The 22,404-nt window shown below is 35.8% G+C and overlaps 1 protein-coding gene across 9 annotated transcripts in view; it reads right to left on the bottom strand.

The window, feature by feature from the left end:
* Nucleotides 1–16,717: 16,717 nt before the first annotated feature.
* The window catches only part of LOC106867954 (N-acetylated-alpha-linked acidic dipeptidase 2), a 670,339-nt gene continuing 664,652 nt past the window's right edge, over nt 16,718–22,404 (bottom strand). For 5 of the 9 annotated variants that reach the window (XM_089365978.1, XM_089365976.1, XM_089365974.1 and 2 more), the window contains 3 exons: nt 21,396–21,480; nt 19,915–20,007; nt 16,743–17,186 (listed from right to left, as the gene is read on the bottom strand). In XM_089365978.1, coding sequence (XP_089222104.1) covers nt 16,973–17,186; nt 19,915–20,007; nt 21,396–21,480 — 392 coding nt within the window. In that variant the 3' untranslated portion in view covers nt 16,743–16,972. Of the gene's footprint in view, nt 17,187–19,914; nt 20,008–21,395; nt 21,481–22,404 lie in introns of all 9 variants that reach the window. The other 4 variants (XM_089365973.1, XM_089365975.1, XM_089365980.1 and 1 more) reach the window with 1 other exon arrangement.

The following is a 22,404-nucleotide window of genomic DNA, read 5'->3' as shown; positions in this document are numbered from 1 at the left end:
GCATTTAGTCAGAATGACAGACAACAGAATGACAGACAACAGACAACAATGAGGATGAGGCGACTTCTTCCAGCGACCCCAAAATTGTGCCCAGCACCACCATAGTCTGTGATGCTGCCTCAGGAGTATCAACTTCCGTGGTTTGTTGTTTTCTCTTCATAGCAGAAAGCCTTTAAATGTTTCATTTGTTGTAGCTGACATTCCAGACCTGGATGCTCAGTATTAAGGTCTTCTTCTCAGCTCGCTCTATCTGGCAAAATTCTAAGTCGTTTTGTAATCTTGCTACCGACAAAGAGCTGGTGTTGAATGTTTCACATTGAGCGTATCAACAGCAGATGACACAACAGAGTTGCTGCCTGTCTTCATTAGAAGACTGTAGCTAGATGAATGTCTGGCTGTAGGTAAATGATATAAACATATCTAGAGAATTCGGTAGAAAATAAGATGTAATATTCTTCACAAAGTCCATGGCTCAATTCACAAACATGATTCAATCTGTTAAATTTCACTTTCCGTAATTAAGAAATGAGTTACCTCCCTTGCCAATCTTAATTCCTTGAGAGTGACTTCCCTTGTATTGAACACCGCGATATATTTTTCGCTCCTGTCTGAAGCAATATCTTTTTCTATTTCAAATTTCTGATTAAATTATTGATCTGATTAAATTATTTCTCTACTTTTTGCCATTGACTATTTTTCCTTCGTACATTACTGCTACTAGCGTGCATATGTATATGTTTGAATCATGTTTTAATTATTGCGTTTTCTCGCAAGTTTTTTTTTATTTGTAAAAATATATGAGTTTAAACGTGTGTAGGTATGTATTTGTGTGTGTGTGTGTGTGTGTGTGTGTGTGTGTGTGTGTGTGTACGTATGCATTTGTGTGTGTGTGCGCGCGCTCGCACATACACACACACGGGTATGCGCATAACGTATAAGTATGTGTATGTTTTTAAAATTATTCAATACATCCCTTTATTGTATAACGTCTCTGACGCCTTCTTTCGCAATCTCTTGGCGCGTTTTTGTTTTTTTTAACAAACAATTTTCTTATTTTTATACACGCTATGTCATCCTTTGGTATTTTGCAACACCTACTGAAAGATTTGTTCCTTTTCCTGTCTTCGAGCCAGTGATTAATTAAAAAGACGACTATTATTTTTGTTGTTATTATCATCATCATATACTATACGCAAGCAAGTGCGTATGTACGTTTATACATATGTTCATGCGTATGTATGTGCCTACGTATGTGCGTAGGTATGTCTGTACGTACGTATGTATGTACATATGTACCTATATATGAGTGTACATAAGTACGTATGTACATATGTTTGTATGAACATATATGCATACGTTTGTGCGTACGTGCGTATGTATGAGCGCCAATACGATTGTATATGCATACGTATATAATTATCTATGCACATACATGTCGACATACTTATGCACGTGTTTATTTATGTGCTTATTTATGTCCGTATGTATGTGCATGTGCATGGATGCACGCATATACGTCCATACATCTATATGCACTTATGTATGCGCAGAGGAGCGTACGTATATGTTTATACTTATGTGCCGTCATGTGCTTGTGTATTAGCGTATATATTATGTACATATGTGTACGTATGTACATATGTACGCACGAACATATGTGCATACATATATACGTACATACGTATTTAGGTGTTTGCATAGGTATGTATGTATATATGTGTGTATGTACGCGTGCATATATGCGCGTATTTACATGTTGCAGGTGTTAATTTGTTATCTCTGTTTAAACAAAAAATAAAATGCTATTTTCAAAGCCGTAATGTAAAGTAATATTGCTTTCCTCGGATAAAAGTAAATAAATAAATATATAAACATTCCCGAGTTACCTGAGGAATGGAAAAGCAAGGTGGTGGTGTATGCAGTCAGTGCCGTTATGAATAACAAGGCCATTGTTGACAACTTAAGGCTAGTAACTTTGATGACGGCACTGACTACAAGGGAAACTCATAGTCGCTGTAAACAATGGGTGAGAGATACTGATTTCATCCAAGGAACTTGAGCAGTTCATTGGGGAAGATTCCCTCCACTGGGATACACGAGATCGCCAGGGAACTGGGGTGTAATTAAAAGACTGTTAGCAATCCCATGGTCAGTCATGACCGAAGTGGGTCTCATATATACATATGTATATATGCATATATATATATATATATATATATATATATATATATATATATATATATGTATGTATATGTATATATATATGTATACGTATATATATATGCACTACAGATGACATCATTTGGAGCCACAAGAGATTTAACTTAGCCAGGATTCATGCAAACTTTCAAGATCCAAGATCAGATTTATCATCAGATTGGCTCTGTGAAATGAATCACCAAAATCGGCCTTTCATTGTTTATAATCTGTACTTCTATTTGGGTTACGAAATAAACTACACAAAACGTGTTTTTGAATTATGTGTATTTACTTTATATACATATATGAGTTGAAAACATTTCACTTAACGTCTATGTTCCATGCTGGCATAGGTTGGAGAGATATTAATGTAGAAAGTTGGTATTTCAGCTACTAGCAGTTGAGACCTGCATAATCTAGACGGCGTTTTTTAATTTCATTATTTTCTTTAACTCGGGCAATGCCGGGCATTTCTGCTAGTATATATATATATATATATATATATATATATATATATATATATATATATATATATATATCATAAATCAATAAATAATTTAATCTGAAAATGTAAACAATTTTAATTCACTATAGATTGCCTCACCACAAAAACATAAACAAAAATTGCAGCACTTTTCACTTTTGAAATAAGTAAAAATATATACATTGTAGAAATAGAAAATTCACATTACACGCGCGCGCGCACACACACACACATACATGTATGCATGTATATATATATATGTGTTTGTGTATGTGTAAACATATATATATATATATATATATATAAAGTAATTTTAATATCATTTTTAAATGAAAAAAAAAGCAGCATATATTCTATTTTTTATAGTTTTTACGTATTGTTTATTCTCTTTTTAGCATCTTATATACACATATATAATAAAAAAAACAACATCAAAGTAACAAAAAAAAACCACCCCCAGCTTCCTTTATTTTCCTTGTCTCAGCTATTTCCCAGCAGTTTACTGGTAATTTTAGTACCGAAACAAGGGCAGTGTTGTGTGTTGGTTATTTCTCCATGGTTAAGTGAAGGTTTTGTACGTCAACTCTCTAAAGAGAAAAACAAGAACACAAAAAAAAACTTGTGAAACGTGTGAATGGGTGACTGTGTGTGGGAGTTGGTGAATCTAACATAACACAAAATTCCATTCAGTCTTAGAAAATATTTATTTCTAATATAGGCACAAGGCCACAAGATTCTTTTATGGGATAGTGGTGGTGGTGGTGGTGGTGGTGGTGGTAGTGGTAGTGGAGGTGGTTGGGTAGGGGGGGATAGAACCCTCCCAGAAGGATGAAAGGCAAAGTTGATCCTGACAGGATTTGAACTCTGAATGTAAAGGGATATAAGTAAATACTGCAAGATATTTGTCCACAGCTCTGCTGATTGTTTTGCCATCCACTGCCTTAACGATGATAATAATAATAATAATAATAATAATAATAATAATAACAATAATAATAATAACAATAATAATATAGCTTTCAGTCATTTTGTAACATCTCTTATCCCCCACTTGCTCCAGGATGCTGGGTGTGTCTCGGCAAGTGACTGTAAGAAAGATGCCGATTAAAAGTAATAATAATAATAATAATAATAACCCTTCCTACTATAGACACAAGGCCTGGAATTTTGGTGGAGGGGCTAGTTGATTACAATGACCAAAGTGCTCAACTGGTACTTATTTTACTGACCCTGAAAGAATGAAAGGCAAAATCAACCTCAGCAGAATTTGAACTTGGAAAGTAAAGCTAGAAGAAATACTGTGAAGCATTTTGTCTGATGTGCTAACAGTTCTGCCAGTTTGCTGCCTTAATAATAATAATAATAATAATAATATTTTCTATTATAGGCAGAAGGCCTTAAGTTTTGGAGGAGGGGGTCTAGTCAGTTACATTGACCCCAGTGTTTGGTTGATACTTATTTCATTGACCCATAAATTATGAAAAGCAAGTTGACCTTGGCGGAATTTGAACTCAGGATGTAAAGATGGACAAAAAGCCATTAAGCAGTTTGTCCGGCATACTAATGATCCTGCTTTCTTGTCACCTTGATAATAATAATAATAATCCTTTCTACTATAGGCACAAGGCCTGGAATTTTGTTTTTGGGGGGTGGGCGGGGAGATAGTCAGTTGCATCGACCCTAGTACTTGACTGTTACCTAATTTATCGACCCCAAAAGGATGAAAGGCAAATTTGACCTCAGTGGAATTTGAACTCTAAACATAATGACAAATGAAATGCTGCTAAGCATTTTGTCCTGCATACTAACAAACCTGCCAACTTGCCACCTTAATAACAACAACAATAATTTTTTACATACATATAATACACTAAATTTTGGTGGAAGAGACCAGTTGCTTACATTGATGCCAATACTTGACGGGTACTTTATTTTATCAATTCCAAAAGGATGAACAGCAAAGTTGACCTTGGCAGAAGTTAAACTGAAAATGTATTGAGTGGGGAAAACCACTACTTTGCTCTAATGATTCTGCCAATCTCACCCTAATAATGATATTAGTATCAATAATAATATTAATATTTTCTAATATTGGCACAAGGCCTGAAATTGTAGGGGAGGGGGACAATCGATTACATCAATCCCAGTGCTCAACTGGTACTTATTTTACCAATTCCAAAAGGTTGAACAACTAAGTTGATCTTGGCGGTATTTGAACTCAACACGTAAAGATGGACAAAATGCTGCTAAGCATAAGCATTTTGTCTGGCACGCTAACAATTCTGTTAGCTTGCTTCCTTAATAATAATAATAATCATAATAATAATAATAATAATAATAATTATTATTATTATTATTTATAACATTGGCACAAGGCCAGAAAGTGTTAGGGAGAGGGAAGGATTAACAACTCCAGTACTTAACTGACTGCTATTGTGTTTTATCAACCCACCTTAGGACGATGAGGGGCAAGGTCAACTCCTGGCAGTATTTGAACTAACAACAGAAAGGGACATAAACCAAATTCTGCAAGGCATTTTGTCCACGACACTACTGATTCTTCCAGTCCACCACCATTAGAACATGTTAAAAATTCTGGTTAATACTCTTCCTTATTTTAATCATCATCATTGTTTAAGAAAATGTGTGAGAGAAAGGGTGGAAACATTTATTCTCTTTTTTTTTTTGTTAATTTTTGTATTTTATGAAAAAATATTCTCAGTTGGTGATTTAGTAAGAGGTGATGCATCAATAGGTGATACAATAACTAAAAAATAACTTGCATTTTTAACCTTTCTATCTGTATTTACCTATGTCAATAATTTTTTTTTTTCTTTTGTTTTAATCATAACAATTGTAATTATTGTGATTTTCTTTTTTCTTCTTTACTGAGGAATTGATATTTTTTTCTCATTTATTCTCAATGCATGTTTTTCTATTTAAATATTGATGGTGATATAAAAATGGTACTGAAAGATTAATATCGATGATTTTTTTTTGCTTGCCTCCTGAAATAATTGCTTCTGAAATCATTGCAGCCCTGGTCCAGAAGAGCTATGTTCAAAAGTTTTCCAACAATTATTATACTGTCTTTTCTGTTTCATTTTATCTTTCAAGACATGGCATTTCTAAAACTATATTATCTAACCTTCCAGTTTGTAAGATAGTTTGTGATTTGAGGGAGATTTGGCTGTTACTTGTAGCAGTTCAAGATATTGTGCAGAAGTTCACTATTCAGTAGGTGATAGTGTTGCATCAGTCAATAATACTTATCATTCGTACAAAACATAGCCGATAGTGTTGGCTCTGACCATATCATTCTTTGATCAGTTACAAATATACTACCATCAATAAATGATAACGTTGGTTCTTTAAATATTGCCTATCAGGACATTCAAACACACACACACACACACACACACACACAGCTTGACAAAACACAATTACTGTCGGTCAAATTTCATTCACAAGGTATTGGTCAACCTGATGCTGTGGTAGAAGATACATGCTCATTGAGTTTTGAAGTGAGATTGAACTCAGAACCACATAGTTGTGTGAAGTGAAATTTGTAACAACACAGCCATCCTGCCTGAATACCATCTGAAATTGTTGTTTAGCTCTAGACTTTCTTTGATCAAAGAAACCGATTATCAATGACCAACCCATCTTGTTTTTCAGATATACATTTCTGGATTGCATTATTCACAGAATCCTTTTTCAAAGCTGCATACTGGTTTGAGAAAGTGTTTTGGCTGTTATTCCTAGCATGTTGAGCAATTTCATAAAAGCTTATACAATCTGAAGTTGATAGAGACTGTATTGTCAGTGTATGGTGCCACAAACAGCAGCTTAACATAATGTGATATTAGTAACAACATATTATGGAATGAGTAAATACTATCTTTCCTCTCACATACAATTTATTCAAAACTGAAATCTTGTTTTGGTGTAAATCAGAGATTTTGAGCTGACAATAAAGTTGTCTGAAAGCTTGAGTCAATTAGCGTAAACTTTACTATTATGTAATGAGAAATCTTTTTCTATTTATTTATGTCAACTTGTGATACTAAAATATACACACACACACACACACACACATATACACTTACTTGGCAGTACTTCAGATGGCCACAGGTGAATGGCTAATATCAAAACTAGTACAAGAATGTATGTATGTATGTATGTGCATGCATGTGTGTGTGTGTGTGTGTGTGTGTGTGTGTGTGTGTGTAGTTAAATACAGAAATAGAGGTATGGATGTAATATCATTTTATCTGTGCAGACACAGCCTGGTGTTTCAAACTTGTCAACATACTATTTTTCATTTCAGATAGTAGTTTATTCATTATTTATAGCAACTAGCCATACCACAAACATCTGAAGCAAAAGAGTTGTCTGAATTTCAAAGAGGACATATTGTGGGTCAGTCTGAGGGTGGCTCAAAACTTTCTGCTTCCTCTTGTTAGTCACAATTCACCAGCAAAGGAAAGGAATTAACAACATCCACTCGGGTTGACCTGAGCATGTGGATTGTTGAAAATAATCCCTGTTGTAAGGTAGCTGCAAACTCCAAATGAGTTAGAGTACTTCTGTGAGATATCTCTTTCAACATGGCTACCGTATAGCAGAGCGGCTAGAAATAAAACCTTTTCTTTGACCATCAAAAATACAAAGGAGAAAGGAGTGGGTAAATGAGATGGTAGAGAGTTCTATAGGGTCCTGGATAAACTGTCATAGTCTTGGACAAATCAAGATTTGTACTATTTTCTGACAGAGGATGTGTGTGGTTCTGGAGACTGCTGAATCAAGAATTTGATTTAAATCAGCTGCAACCAACTGTGAAACAAGACAGTTTTACAGTGATGGTATGGGGTGCAATCTGGAGTACTGGTCGTCCAGAATTGGTGGGGTATGTTGGCAACATAAAGTCAGAAAAATACATCTCCATCTTTCAGAAAGGGCTTTTCCCAATTTCCTCCAATGGTTGGATGGTAAAAAAAAATGACACCTCATTTAGAGAAAATGATGCTTCATGCTACACAGCCCAAAAGACCATTGACTGGCAGAAGAAAGACAGAACCTGAAGAGTTTCTTGATCAAACCAATCTCCTGATATGAACCCCTTGGGACCTACTGGACAGAATAGTGTGAAAAAGCCATGAAAATCAACATCAAAGCATATTTTATGCAACCTGACAGAAATTCCACTGGAGACAGTTTCTCAATTCATTAATATGATGCCTAAATGGCATGAGTTTGATAGTTTGATATGATTCAGTGAACCATAGGGCTGCGTCGAGCTTTAATGTCAGTTTGAATTTTCTATGGCTGGATGCCTTTTCTATTGCCAACCACCTTACAGTGTGTACTGGGTACTTTTCTCATATTACTGGCACTAGTGAGGTCACCAAGTAACTTACAAGACAGGAAAAGAGCAGAAAAAGGAGAAAGAAAAATCCCCTTTGAATAAATGAGTGCAGAGTATTTGAGAAGGAAAGGTGTGTTTATGCCAGGGGTTGAGAGGCTAAAGTATGCTAGAGGGACAAGTGCATAATGTCTTCTTACAGGGGAGATATATGGCTTTCTCTTATTTCATTAGAGTCGGTGAGGATACATGCACGTACACACGCACGCATGCACATACGCACACACGCACTCACAGTGTAAAACTTTCTGAGTGGTAACCCAGTTTAGTGCTAATTTGCTATAATATTCTTTTTTCCTGGAGAAAATATTTTCAGTGGGACAGCACTACATTATTATAATTGTATGCTAAAATGTAAGAAACAAGGATTCTTGCTCATGCAGACAAGCAGCCAAGAAATTTACCTAGATTCCTAAGAGTATTATCAATCATGGAAATTATACTCTTTAACTTGTATTCAATGTAGATGAAACAAGTCTTTCCTTATCAATAATGTCTTCTTGCAGTTTCATTTCCTTAGAAGAATGAAAATACTTCTAGGTTCAAGACCAGAAAACACCAATTAAAATTATTTTCTTGACATTAATGCACCAGGATGCCTGGAACCAGTGCTAGTTTATCTTTCAGAAACACAACAAGCATCCATTTTTCATTTACCTTTTATGTCCAATTGCTAAGCTAGTATGGGTTGGCTGATTTGACAGGATCCAACAGGTCAGTGGATCATGTCTTGCTCCACTGTTACAGTTTTAATAAAATTTCTACAGCTGGATGACCTTCCTAATACCAACCTCTTTACGGAGTGTACTAGGTGCTTTTTTGTGGCACTAGCACTAATAAGATGACCTTATAACCTGCAAAACTGAAGTATCCCTTTGATTAAGAGAGAGAGAGGGTAATAGCAAAAACACATTTGTTTGTTTCATAATTTTGTCTCCAGTAAAAAGATATTGCAAAAAAGAAACAAAATCTTGAACTTGTGGAATTGCTGGTGATCGATAATGTTCCAGATCATCCTCAGAATCTTGACACCCTTCAAGCCTGTAGTCTTGTTGAAGTAGTCACTTACAATCAAACATGGATTACAATGAAATTTCAGACAACTTGTTGAAGAAACAGAAAACCAAACCAAGATAATCTGAGACAATTATATTGTGAAATCTGTAGATTAAACAGAGCAACCTCAGATGAGTCAGGCACATGGTACTAATAAGCTACAATACTGAATTCCTCAGCAAGAGATCTTCAAGAATATGGGTATCATGGACCTATTTAGTGTGAAGGATTCTGTTCAGGGACACAGTCGCAAAGCAAAGTGTTCTGGACATGATGTTATGCAATGGTGAATTGCTTTGTGGAAAAAAAAGGCACAAGAATACACAGATGGAATTAGATGTATTCTTAAAAAAAAAACAAAACAATCATTGTGTGAGGATCTGTCACAGTGAGACACTCAACCCTGGTATTACCATTTCTGTCCTATTTCTCGCAACTTTTTACCAACTGAGTAGGTTTGTGGATGTGCTATTGAACTTGGTAGATTTAAACATTAGATCTTAATTAAACGGTTTTATTTTTAATTTGAGCTTAACTTTAGATCACAGTACATAACATTACATTGTGAGAGATATCTAAAACTAAGTGCTTAAAAGGTGTGATAATGAGTTTGAATTTTTCCTTCATTTGACACTGTATATCACTTTCATATTAGTCCATATCACTTAATAATAATTTGCATCTCATGCTATGTTAAAATGACGCAATATAGCATTAGTAGCATATCTCCTACACTAACCAAGGTATCACTGCACATATGTACATTTTAAATAATAGTATTGAACCAATATGTCTGGAGCCAGTTAATGAGTAAAAGAAGTAAGCATGTGTGTGCACATTTAGATGTACAAACGACGGTGAGGTTCCACTAATCTGATATCCAGGCTTAAAAGTAAGATACTTTTATCTATTTTATCTACTTTTTTTTTTGTGTTTCATCAAATTTTTTCTTAAGTGTTGTCCCTGGCTGCAAATAATCACTCAGTCATTCCCATTCAAGTTTTATGGAACAGTGGCCATATGTTTTGTATCTGCCTTTATCTATTGTCCATCCATTAGTGAAAATGTTTTCTAATGTCAAAAAGATTAACTAATTAGGGAAAGGTGACAAAAAGTTTGTAACTCTCACGTTGCACCTGGAAATTTAAATAATACAATGTTTGGCAAAAGGAGAAAACTGGAATGTGCATGAATATAATATAAGTTTATATATATATATATATATATATATATATATATAGATAGATAGATAGATAGATAGATAGATAGATAGATATACACATACATACATATTTTGTCTTTTACTTGTTTTAATCATTAGACTGCAGCCATGCTGGGGCACCACCTTGAACAATTTTAGTCAAACAAATTGATCCCAATACTTTTTTTTTTAAGCCTACTCTATCAGTCTTGTTTACCGAACCGCTGAGTTACAGGGACATAAACACATCAACACTGGTTGTCTACTAATGGTGAAGGATAACCACACAGAGACATATACATACATATGACAGGCTTCTTTTGGTTTCTGTATACCAAATCCACTACCAAGGCTTTGATTGATCCCAGGAAAACACTTGCTTAAGGTGCCACACAGTGGAACTGAACCCAGAACCATGTGATTGGGAAGCAAACTTCATAACACACAGCATGTTTATATGAGTATGCATGTGTGTGTGTGTCTATTTATATATATATATATATACATACACACACAGAGGTATGTACATATTAGTAAATATGTATATATCTATATATGTATGTATATCATCATCATCATCGTTTAACATCCGTTTTCCATGCTGGCATGGGTTGGACGGTTTGACTGCGGTCTGGAAAGCCAGAAGGCTGCACCAGGCTCCAATCTGATCTGGAAATGTTTCTACAGCTGGATGCCCTTCCTAATGCCAACCACTTCGAGAGTGCAGTGGGTGCTTTTTACATGCCACTGGCATGGTTGCCAGCAGAGGTAGGAGCTCCCTGAACTTTGATCAGGCTATTCTTACTCTAGTCGCTACACTCTCAGAGCAGCTATCTCCACTACAGACTTAGTCACCTAGGTAGCGGAAACTATTAACTACTTCTAGTTTCTTCCCCTGGCATGTGATGGAATCTGTTTTCTGTACATCTTTAGTGTTTATTGTCCCAGTGCATCTGCCACACATAAAGATTATTTTACTGGTTAATCTTCGTTTGATATTGCTGCACCTTTCATGTGTCCATAGCTTACACTGGGTACATCGTATGGAGTTTCTACCCATGCCTTTTCTACAGATTGAGCAGGGCTCAATCTACCTGAAGGGGGTCGTGATTTGACAGCCTTCCTATTTACTAAGACTTGGGTTTTTGCTAGGTTAACCCTAAGGCCCTTCGATTCTAGACCTTGCTTCCACACCCTAAACTTTGTCTCCAGTTCTGGCAGTGACTCAGCTATTAGAGCAAGGTCATCAGCATAGATGAGCTCCCAGGGGCAGCCTGAATTGAATTACTCTGTTATTGCCTAGAGGATTATAATGAATAAGAGGGGGCTGAGGACTGATCCTTGGTGAACCCCTACTTCTACTCGGAATTCTTCACTATACTCATTGCCAACCCTTACCTTACTGACAGCATCCCTGTACAGGGCTTGTACAGCTCTTACCAACCACTTGTCTATCCCCAGTTTCCACATTGACCACCAGATAAGGGATCGGGGGACCCTGTCAAAGGCTTTCTCCAAGTCAACAAAAGCCAAGTACAGAGGTTTATCTTTGGCTAGATATTACCAGAAATATAGCATCAGTGGTGCTTCTGCCTGGCACAAAACCAAACTGCATCTCATCTAGGCAAGCTCTCTCCCTAATTGGTTGGACTATGACCCTTTCTGTAACTTTCATCACCTGATCCAGCAGTTTGATACCCCTGTAGTTATTTCTATCTAAAGCATCACCTTTCCCCTTGTAGCAGTTGTCTATGGTGCTGCTACACCAGTCATTGGGTATGACTCTTTCATGAACTAGCTGATTTATGATGTGGGTGACAAAACCATAACCCACACTGCCTGATATTTTAAGCATCTCAACAGTGATTCCTGATGGGACAGGTGCTTTCCCTGTTTTCATATCTTTAATTGCTTTATCTACCTGGGTGCTTTTGATTTGGATAGCTGGTCCCTCAACTGGGTCAACATTTGGCAGACTCTCCTCCTCCCATTCATTCTCCACATTCAGCAGTCACTTCATAATGGCTTCTCCAAACCTTTTTCTTTGCAGTCATTAAACGCAAGGGCACCATAATCCATGTGGATACATTTCTCTCCTATGACATCACGGTTTTCTCTCACACACTGTCTTGCAATATGAAATACTTCAGTTCTTTGGTCCTTATGTCGCTGAACATTGGCAAACTTCTTTTCTGCAACTCCCTTGGCTATATATACCTGCCTCTTAGCATCCCATTTGGCCATCAGATACATTCTCCTGCTATCCCCACTCTTCCAGGCATTCCAAGCCTATTTTTTTGCTCTAATGGCCCTGTCTACAGTATTGTTCCACTGCCATGTTATCCTGGGTCTGGAAGGGACTTTGCACCAGCCATAGATTTGGTCTGTGGCACACAGTAAGCTGTCTCGCAGGAATTCCCAGCTGCCTTCTATGTCACAGGACTGTAGCTCCTCCTCCCTATCATCAAATTCCTCAGTAAGGATATCCCTAAATCTCTGACCATGTGAAGGGTTCCTAAGCTTCCAAGTCCTTCTTTTCCAGACTGGTCTGCTTTTTGGCATCCTTCTGGCCTCGAGTCTAAAGTCACTAATAACTAGTCTATGTTGAGGGGTGGGTGCATTCTTCACCAAGGAGGGTCTTTGTATTTAAGAGCAACCATGCATCCTGCTGTCTAGTGAGAATGAAATCAATCTGGCTAGCAGAGTCACCTGATTGATAGGCTATCAAGTGGCTAGCAGGCTTCCTGAAGTTGGTGTTGCAGATCAATAGGTTATTTGCATCGCAGAACTCCAGGAGCCTAGTTCCCTCTTCATGACCCCCATGTACACCATGGAAGATACCAGATTGCTGTCTGACATGCCAATTAAAATCTCCAGCCACAAAGATGAGATCACTGTCACTCATCTTTGAGGTAGCCTGCAGAAGAATATCATAAAAGTGAAACTTCTGTTCATTTGGTGGGCCCACTTGTGGGGTAGAGGCAGAGATAATTGTAGCTATACCATTCTGCAAGACTAGCCTAAGTTTAAGTGCTGTATCACACATCCTCACTATCTCTATGACCTTATCCACCCATTTCTCTGCAAGAAGTATGCCCATCACTATTACCCTCCCAGAAGAGTTTATACCCATGTGCTTTGCCTGTGAACACTCTGGCTGAAGCTCCTCTCTGTCTTACCTCTTGTACGCAACACACATCAACACGTCTCCATTGTAGCATCTCTACAATCTCGCTAGATCTACCTTTCAATATGTGCATGTATATATATATATATATATATACGTACATAGGTAAATATATATTAATATATAGCTATATATATCTATATAAGTATGTATATACAGTATGCCTATATATATAAATGAACATAGGAAAATATATATCTATATTTAAATATGTATGTGTGTATATATATATAAATATACATATGTATGTGTGTGTGTATATATATATATATATATATATATATATATATATATATACATATATATATGTGTGTGTGTGTGCACATGCTTGAGTGTATATTCATATAAATAAAAATAAGCCAACCAAATCTTCTGCTCCACAGACATATTATTTTTGATATATTGTTTGGGAAATTTCTCTTAGTTTTTAGTTGCATTAAACAGCTCTGGAATCTTAAATGTGTGATAGTAGCAAATTTTTCTATGGCAACCATCATATAGTTTTAATGCTTTTCAGAAGTTGAGTTGTCTGTTGTCATAGAAAATCTTTCTGTTTTTATGACTGCTAGCAGTGTGTTTGTAAAATTTTCTCAGACCAGCTGTGAGATTTAAAAAAAAAATTGTAGCATTTGAAGCCAGCTTAAGCAATTGGCAATGAAAAACTTCACAAGTGACTTTCATATATTTCTAAGGTTGTTCTAAAATCATAGTTATTTTTTTTTTCCACATTGCAGCCCTCCATTTTATTGCTATAAGCATATTGATGGTAAAGATTTCCCAGACTATTTTATGATTTAGCATTTCTCATGTGGAACTAACCAAAACTTTGAACATAATAACTGTAGTTTGCTGGATATGTGATGGTTGATAGTTAATGTAGCCTCTCTTCGATTTTTCAATAACAGTCAAACATTTCAATTGTATGAATGAGTTATATGATGCTATTGCATTGGCATCACTTTTGGTTATTTATTACTTTGTATTTAGTTGTTTAGCCATATCTCCATATTTCAAGTTACTCTAGCACGTCTTTAACCTCATAGTCATTTTTTCAGTCATTCAATCAATCACAGATTTAAATTCTAGCTAAACTGTTTGTGTACTTGAATTAACAATGAAGTAAAAGCAGGATTAGTTTTAAAATTCTAGTCTGTATGAATTTTAAAAAGAAGGCAAAACTAACAAAAACCAACTAAAAGGTATTTTATCTAGATTATGTTAACACTAAATAAATTATGTTGACACTAAATAAATTAATCCTTTCTACTATAGGCACAAGACCTGAAATTTTTGGAGAGAGGACTAGTCAGTTATATCAATCCCAGTGTTTCACTGCATTTAATTTATCGACCCTGAAAGGCAAAGTCGACCTTGGCAGAATTTGAACTCAGAATGTAAAGATGGACGAAAGGCTGCTAAGCATTTTGCCCAGCTTACTAATGACCCTATCAGCTTGTCACCTTCTAAATAAATTAATACTACTATTAATCATGGGAAGCTAACTCCCCCATAGTCAGAAGCTCATCATATGTTGCAGGGCAGCACACAGATCTTACATCAGGGACATATTTGACTCACTAACAATATTCCATGGTTGCATCATTTTAAAATATTGATGACTGAAGTCAAATGATGTGAGCTAGCAATAATTTCAGAAGTATAGCAACATGTAGTGTGTACTGAATATATATAGGTGTGTGTATGTGTATATATGTATGTATTGTAAATAAGAGATAATTACAACAGGTGAACATTCAAAGTATCTAAATTATTATTTGGTTAGGTGATAACTAACTGAAATAAAAATTAATTAATCCTTTCAACTCCCTACATATCAGCTCTTTAACTAACCATGGCTGCTGGAATCTCCTGTAATGAGCTGAGCTAGTATTTAATAATCATCTCATATATAAATAAGCCTGCCATAACACAATCATCAGCTGCACAGAGTGGGGACCTGGGGCCATCATTCCTTGTACAGCTATGATGAGGCCTGATCTATTGCAGGTATGATAAGGCCTATCATATTCCATATATTATCCGTACTGGATTGAATGAACCTGCTGCACTAGAGATATAACCTTTATAAGGCCTGCAACATTACAGATATCATCTGCACAGGTGTGGTAAGGCCTGTTTTATTACAGATGTCATCTGTACTGGACTGAAAGGACCTGCTGTGTTACAGATATAACCTGTACAGTGTTATAAGGCCTGCAACATTAGATATCATCTGTACAGGTGTGATGTGGCCTGTTTCATTACAGATATAAACAAGTGCAGATGTGATAGTCATAGATATGATGAAGCTTGATGTATTTGATAACAACACTTGCACAGCTCTGATGAGGTCTATATTGCAGATATGACCTGTACAAGTGTGGTGAGGTCTGCTGTATTAGAGATATTACTTGTACTGATGCATTTAGGTGTATTGCATTGCACTTATTACCTATATGTGCAAGTCCTGTTGTAAGATGATACTTGTCACTTGTACACACAAGACTTACTGTATTTATATCCTCCATAACAAAACACATAGTTAATGAGACAAACTCAGATGATACATATTAACCTATTTATATCTGAGCAGCTATTTAAGTTCTGTTTTAAGATGTCTCAGTCTACATTTAGTGACAGTTTCAAAAGTTAAAAAGTCCTCTGGACTTGGAAAAGGTTAAAAAAAAATGTACTCAAGTACAAGTAGAGATGTTTTTTCCCCCTTCCTGAGAAAAACAAACAAATATAGAAAATGAACAAAAGAAGAGTTTATAATTTACTAAAACATTGAATATAATCCCAGAAATATCCCAGAAATAACAGAAAAAAACCTGAAGCTGTATAAATTTGGAGTGTAGGGAAATGCCAAGGAATTAGCACCAAGGAATGGAAGCTAATGACAGTAAATTGGTATCTATACTGTTATGTTGTGGTAGCAAACTGAAGGGGAAATTGATCTGTAGGATCAAAACTGATCCCTTAGGGTATTAAAAACTTGTGAGAAAATATGTTATATAGCTAACCAATATACCAGTGTAGTTTCGATGTTTTCTTTTGGATTAAATAACACCTCATCATTTTTCTTTTCTCTTTTTCCAAATATCTCGTTCAACTCTCAGTAAAACGATCATTTGAAGAAAAAAATGAAAAGATAATAATAAAAAATTGAAAGTAATAATAATAATAATAATAATAATAATGATAATAATAATAATAATAATAATAATAAAAGATTGGATTTAAAAAATAGTCTAAAATAATATTTTGTAAAGTCCATGAATCATGATGATTTAGCGTTGATGGATCACTTAAAAAATGCATGGAATGTGATCCACATCATCAATATTTGATTGATGGATCACTCAGTTAACAAGCTCTGGATTCTGATCACTGATGTAATAGGCTTGACGGATCACCAGATCACTCGGTATGGTTTGCTCTGTTAAACCCTAATCCAATTTCATCAAGTGACTCAGCGGCTGTCAGAATTGTGTACGTAGCAACTGAGATCTGCTGCTTCAGCTCTTCCCAAACATCAGCATTTTCATTTTCTATTTTCCAAATACACTCCTTGATTCCAGGGAAAGAAGCATCCGAGTAAGCATCGTGTTCCATAGGTGCAAAAATGACATGTCTGCAATTAGAAAAAAAAGAGGGAAGATGTTAGTAACAATAACATTAATATTAGAGTGGATGGTTCAAGTTACTTAAATTTATATTGGTTCGATACTTATTTAATCATTCTCATAAGATAAAACCAAAATGCAAAGTAGGCATTGATTTGAGGAATATAACATAGGGAGATACAAATGAGGGGAGAGTATTTCTGCTTGGATCTACAAGATTCTATCCAATCTGTAGTAACACACACAGCCTGTAGCTATGGCCAAGAATGTTTCGTCTCCTTTCATTTAGACATGGCCCAGAAAGTTCCAGTAATTTTCAGTTGATTTTGTATAGCATCGTTTCCTCTTTTTCAATCACCATATATAACTGGTTGAAGTTACGACATTACCCCTCTTTTGGATTCTTAAAGAGGATCTGTGATTATTCAACCTGCCTTTAAAAGAGCCCTCCATTGCCCAAACATATTGCTGTATATATCTCATTCTGCAGGTGTTGGTTAACACCACTTCTGCTTTAGAGACCACAACTTCTAGCATAAGCACTTGGCCATATATTTTGCAAGAAAGGACATTTCAATAGAATAACTGGTATTTTATTGGTCAGAAAAAGACAAAAGTCAAAGTTGACCACAGCAATATTTGAACACAGTATGTAATTGGGAGTAAATATAAGACTACAAGGTACTTTATCCCTCATTCAGCCAATTCATTCTACTATACACAAGATCTGAAATTTTGTGGAGGAGTGTATGTGTAATTAAATAAACCCCAATATTTGAATGATATTTGATTTTATTGATATTGGAAGAATGAAGTACAAAGCCAATCTTGGCAAGATTTGAACTTTTGAACTTAGAATGTAAAGGGGTCCAACGAATATATTTCAGTCAGCCATAGTGGATGGCAACGGACTAAAATAATGATGGAAAAATGTAAATAGAAAGAAATATTACAAAAAAAAACCAACAAAAAACAAAGAAGAAAAAGTTTTATATATATATATATATATCAATATATTATAAATTAACTACCAACAAAAATAATTACTCTTTTACTCTTTTACTTGTTTCTGTCATTTGACTGTGGCCATGCTGGAGCACCGCCTTTAGTCGAGCAAATCGACCCCAGGACTTATTCTTTGTAAGCCTAGTACTTATTCTATCGGTCTCTTTTGCCAAACCGCTACGTTACGGGTACCTAAACACACCAGCATCGGTTGTCAAGCGATGGTGGGGGGACAAACACAGACACACAAACATACATACGCACATACATATATATATATATACATATATACGACGGGCTTCTTTCAGTTTCCGTCTACCAAATCCACTCACAAGGCTTTGGTCGGCCAGAGGCTATAGTAGAAGACACTTGCCCAAGGTGCCACGCAGTGGGGATGAACCCAGAACCATGTTGTTGGTAAGCAAGCTACTTACCACACAGCCACTCCTGCGCCTATGGTAAGCTAACTCAAAAAATCATCACCAAAATAGAAGAAAAAAAACAACAGTGAAGGTATGTAGACTCTTCTAGAATCGATCCTTTTGGTTATATTAATAATAATAAAGGAGTTACGACACGAAAAATGTATATAGTTTTTTTTTTGTGTATATGTATATATAATTTTATAATATATTTTAAAATCAGGCTTTTTTAATATATTTTTATATTTATATATATATATATATATGGATGTATGTGTGTGTGTGTGTATGTGTTTATGACTTGTGAATTTTGCTTGTTTGTGTATGCATACATATGCATGTGAGTGTGCACGTGTGTGCGCGCATGAACGTGTGTGCGTGCATGTACGGGTGCACACGCGGATGCCTGTATGTAGGTAATAGCGTTCTTTTTGCTAAAACTTAAAAAATTTTGTTCGGTTTTTGTAATTGTGAAATTCTTTCGCCATGAACGGTTTGTGTTTTTAAACCGAATGTAGTTTTTCTGATGTTATATTTATTCCTGAAGATGTGTAAAGAAATTTTGATTTATTAAGTCTCTTAAATATATATGGAAGAAGATAAATATGTTTATTTATATATATATATAGATATACAGATATTGGGCAGGGAATCGTCAATTAGTAATAAAATTAATAATTAACAATTTTGCCAAGTAGTTCAGTATGAAAAAACCTTTATCGGTAAAACCATTTATAATCATAAATATACAGGGATTAGCATGAGTTGCTCAATTAACTAAAGGCAGGTTTGTTTTTGCTTTTCTCTTCTGTTTTTTGTTCTGTGTGTGCCATAAATATCGCCATCCGTTAGAGAAAAAAATTTGTAGTTTGGAATCAGTAGTTCTTTGACTGCTATTTCTAAATTTTCAGTATGTTGGAGAAGCAACTCATGCTAATCCCTGTATATTTATGATTATATATATATATATATATATATATATATATATATATGTGTCTTGCAAACAACTTGCACATGCAAGTGCTACCAGTCAAGAATTCCGCATACCGGAAGCCAGCAAGTGTATGGGGTCATCAGGAGAGAATGCGCGCCATTTCGGGGCCTACCTCTCGACAGCATCAATGCGCACCGGCCCCCCTCACTGATATGAATCCCCGCTTGCTAGATCAACTGATTATTAAACAAAGCTCAATATTTCTCTAGCCATCGCTCATCGTCTCTTTTTAACCAAATCCAGTGGCTAGCCTTCTCCACTGTAGTTTGGATATCGGTAATATATATATATACTTCTAAAACAAGCCTGACTCACTTGTATTGTCTTTTGCCAATTATTCCTTCAGGATCAATAAAAGTTCTCTCCAGTTGTATCATTTTGTCATTCAGTATTCGTACTTGTAATGGGCTGCAAAGAGAAAATGTGAAATATTATAAAAAGAGAAATATTCATCTCCTATTCACAGCAGAATATCATCATTTTTGCATCTCTTTCTTTTCTCATAACAAATAAGTTCCAAATTAGGCACAATGCCAGCAATTTTAGGAGAGGAGATAATCAATTACATCAACCCCTGTACTTGACTGGTATTTTATTTTATTGACCCCAAAAGGATGAAAGGTAAAGTTGACCTTGAAAAATAAAGAGTGGGAAGAAATCCATGCTAATGATTCTGCCAGTTTGCTGCCTTTCTCATAACAATCATGAGTTCACAATCATGAGGTAGTGAGTTTGATTCCCGGACCAAGCTGTGTGTTGTGTTCTTGAGCAAGACACTTTATTTTCACATTGCTCCAGTTCACTCAGCTGTAGAAATGAGTTGCAACATCACTGGTGCCAAGATGTATTGGCCTTTTTCCTTACCATCAGATAACATCAGAGATGTGGAGAGGGGTGGCTGGTCTGCATGGGCAACTGCTGGTCTTTCATTAACAACCTTGCCCAGACTTGAGCCTCGGAGGGCAACTTTTTAGTTGTAATCCCATGGTCATTCATAACTGAAGGGGGTCTTTACCATTTATCCTTATTAATATTAGGAGCGATTGTGACTGAGGGATGAATGACATGGGGCATGGATGCAAGAAGCAAGACAGATTTTTACATGGATGAAAGGAATAGAAGCAATTGAGTGACACAAATGAATGACAAAAGGGAGAAGTGTTAAAGGGGTGAGTAATATGGGTTAGAAGGGTAGAAGTCAATCATAGGGGTAAATGATGTACACTTGGAAATAATGAGACATACATACATACATATGTACACACAAGTACATACATATACCTAGTGATACATGTCTGCATATGTGGCTGTGTGATAAGAAGTTTGCTTCCTAACCACATGGTTCCAGGTTCAGTCCCCAGCATGGCACCTTGGGCAAGTGTTTTCTATTATAGCCCTGGACCAACCAAAGCCTTATGAGTGGATTCAGTAGACGGAAACTGAAAGGAACCTGTCATATATCGTCGTTGTTTAACGTCCGCTTTCCATGCTAGCATGGGTTGGACGATTTGACTGAGGACTGGTAAAACCAGATGGCTACACCAGGCTCCAATCTGATTTGGCAGTGTTTCCACATCTGGATGCCCTTCATATATATATATATATATATATATATATATATATATATATATATATATATATATATATATATATATATATATATATATATATATTTAGATGGTCTTATTTAAAAAAATGTTCAGCAATCACTTGAAGGTATCAATAATCAAAGCAAATGCATACATCTGAAGTCTTGTTGTAATAACAGTGGGAACAACCAAAGGTTGGAAACTTACTTGTTTGCATCAATTTTAGTTTTATAGACATCATGAAATTTTTCTGTTGCTTGTACAAATTTCTTTGAGGCATCATGTAATGACTCTGAAAAGATAAAATACGATTACATTTTATATATATGCATATATGTATGTATGCATGTGTGTGTGTGTGTGTGTGTGTGTGTATGTATGCGTGTGTGTGTGTGTGTGTATTCATTGTTCTGAGACCATGTGTTGAAGGCAAAATAATTACATTATAAGAAAGTCATTTTTGTCATGAAATAACAAACAAAATCTATGTTGACTTTTCATTTATTGTAGATTTGATAAATGAAATGTGCTCCACTGTTCACAGTAGAGGTAATCGTGCCCTGAACTTATCCCACTTTGTTCTTTTCTTGACTGCTAAACTTTTAGAGCAGCCTTCTCCATAGTCCATTAGGTTGTCTAGGCAACAGAAGCTATGACCTATTTCTATGGAGTATTCAAAGAGACATATGTATATGTTTGTGTCATATACGTACAGACATTGCTATAAAATAATATTATATATTAATATTTCCCCCCACTCTTTTAGTCAGTAGAAGAGGCAGCTTTGACTTTCCCTGCAAGACAGATGGAAGGTAGGGAGGAAGGTATCCTTCTTTAACCTGGAAACTTGATCCATATACTTGCAACAGAGTGGATTCTGTTAAAGGCACCCAAGATACCAAGTTGTACAGTGAGGAGTTTGACAATTTTCTTCTTTTTATGGAGAGATTATGGCTCAAATTTCCAACAGTTAAGGTGCAATTTATTTGGTTGAAGTTGATCATAAGGTCAAGAAGAGTACAGATAGAAACAGAGTACTTGATAGTTGGACAAAGCACAGGTATGGTCAATAATGGATTATTGCTCTCCCACCTGAGAAGACACTGTTGCTACACAAACAGACATCCTGGACTGCATCAACAAAAGACTACCTGACTAACTGGCATAAAGTCACAGACACATCTCATCCTCTGACCCACAGGTGCATTGTCTCCTC

Source organism: Octopus bimaculoides, chromosome 18 (genome assembly GCF_046866305.1).
Source record: "Octopus bimaculoides isolate indiv1 chromosome 18, ASM4686630v1, whole genome shotgun sequence".
Lineage (NCBI taxonomy): Eukaryota > Metazoa > Mollusca > Cephalopoda > Octopoda > Octopodidae > Octopus > Octopus bimaculoides.
The sequence above is the reverse complement of the archived record's forward strand: the minus strand, read 5'-3'. Positions and strand labels throughout refer to the sequence as shown.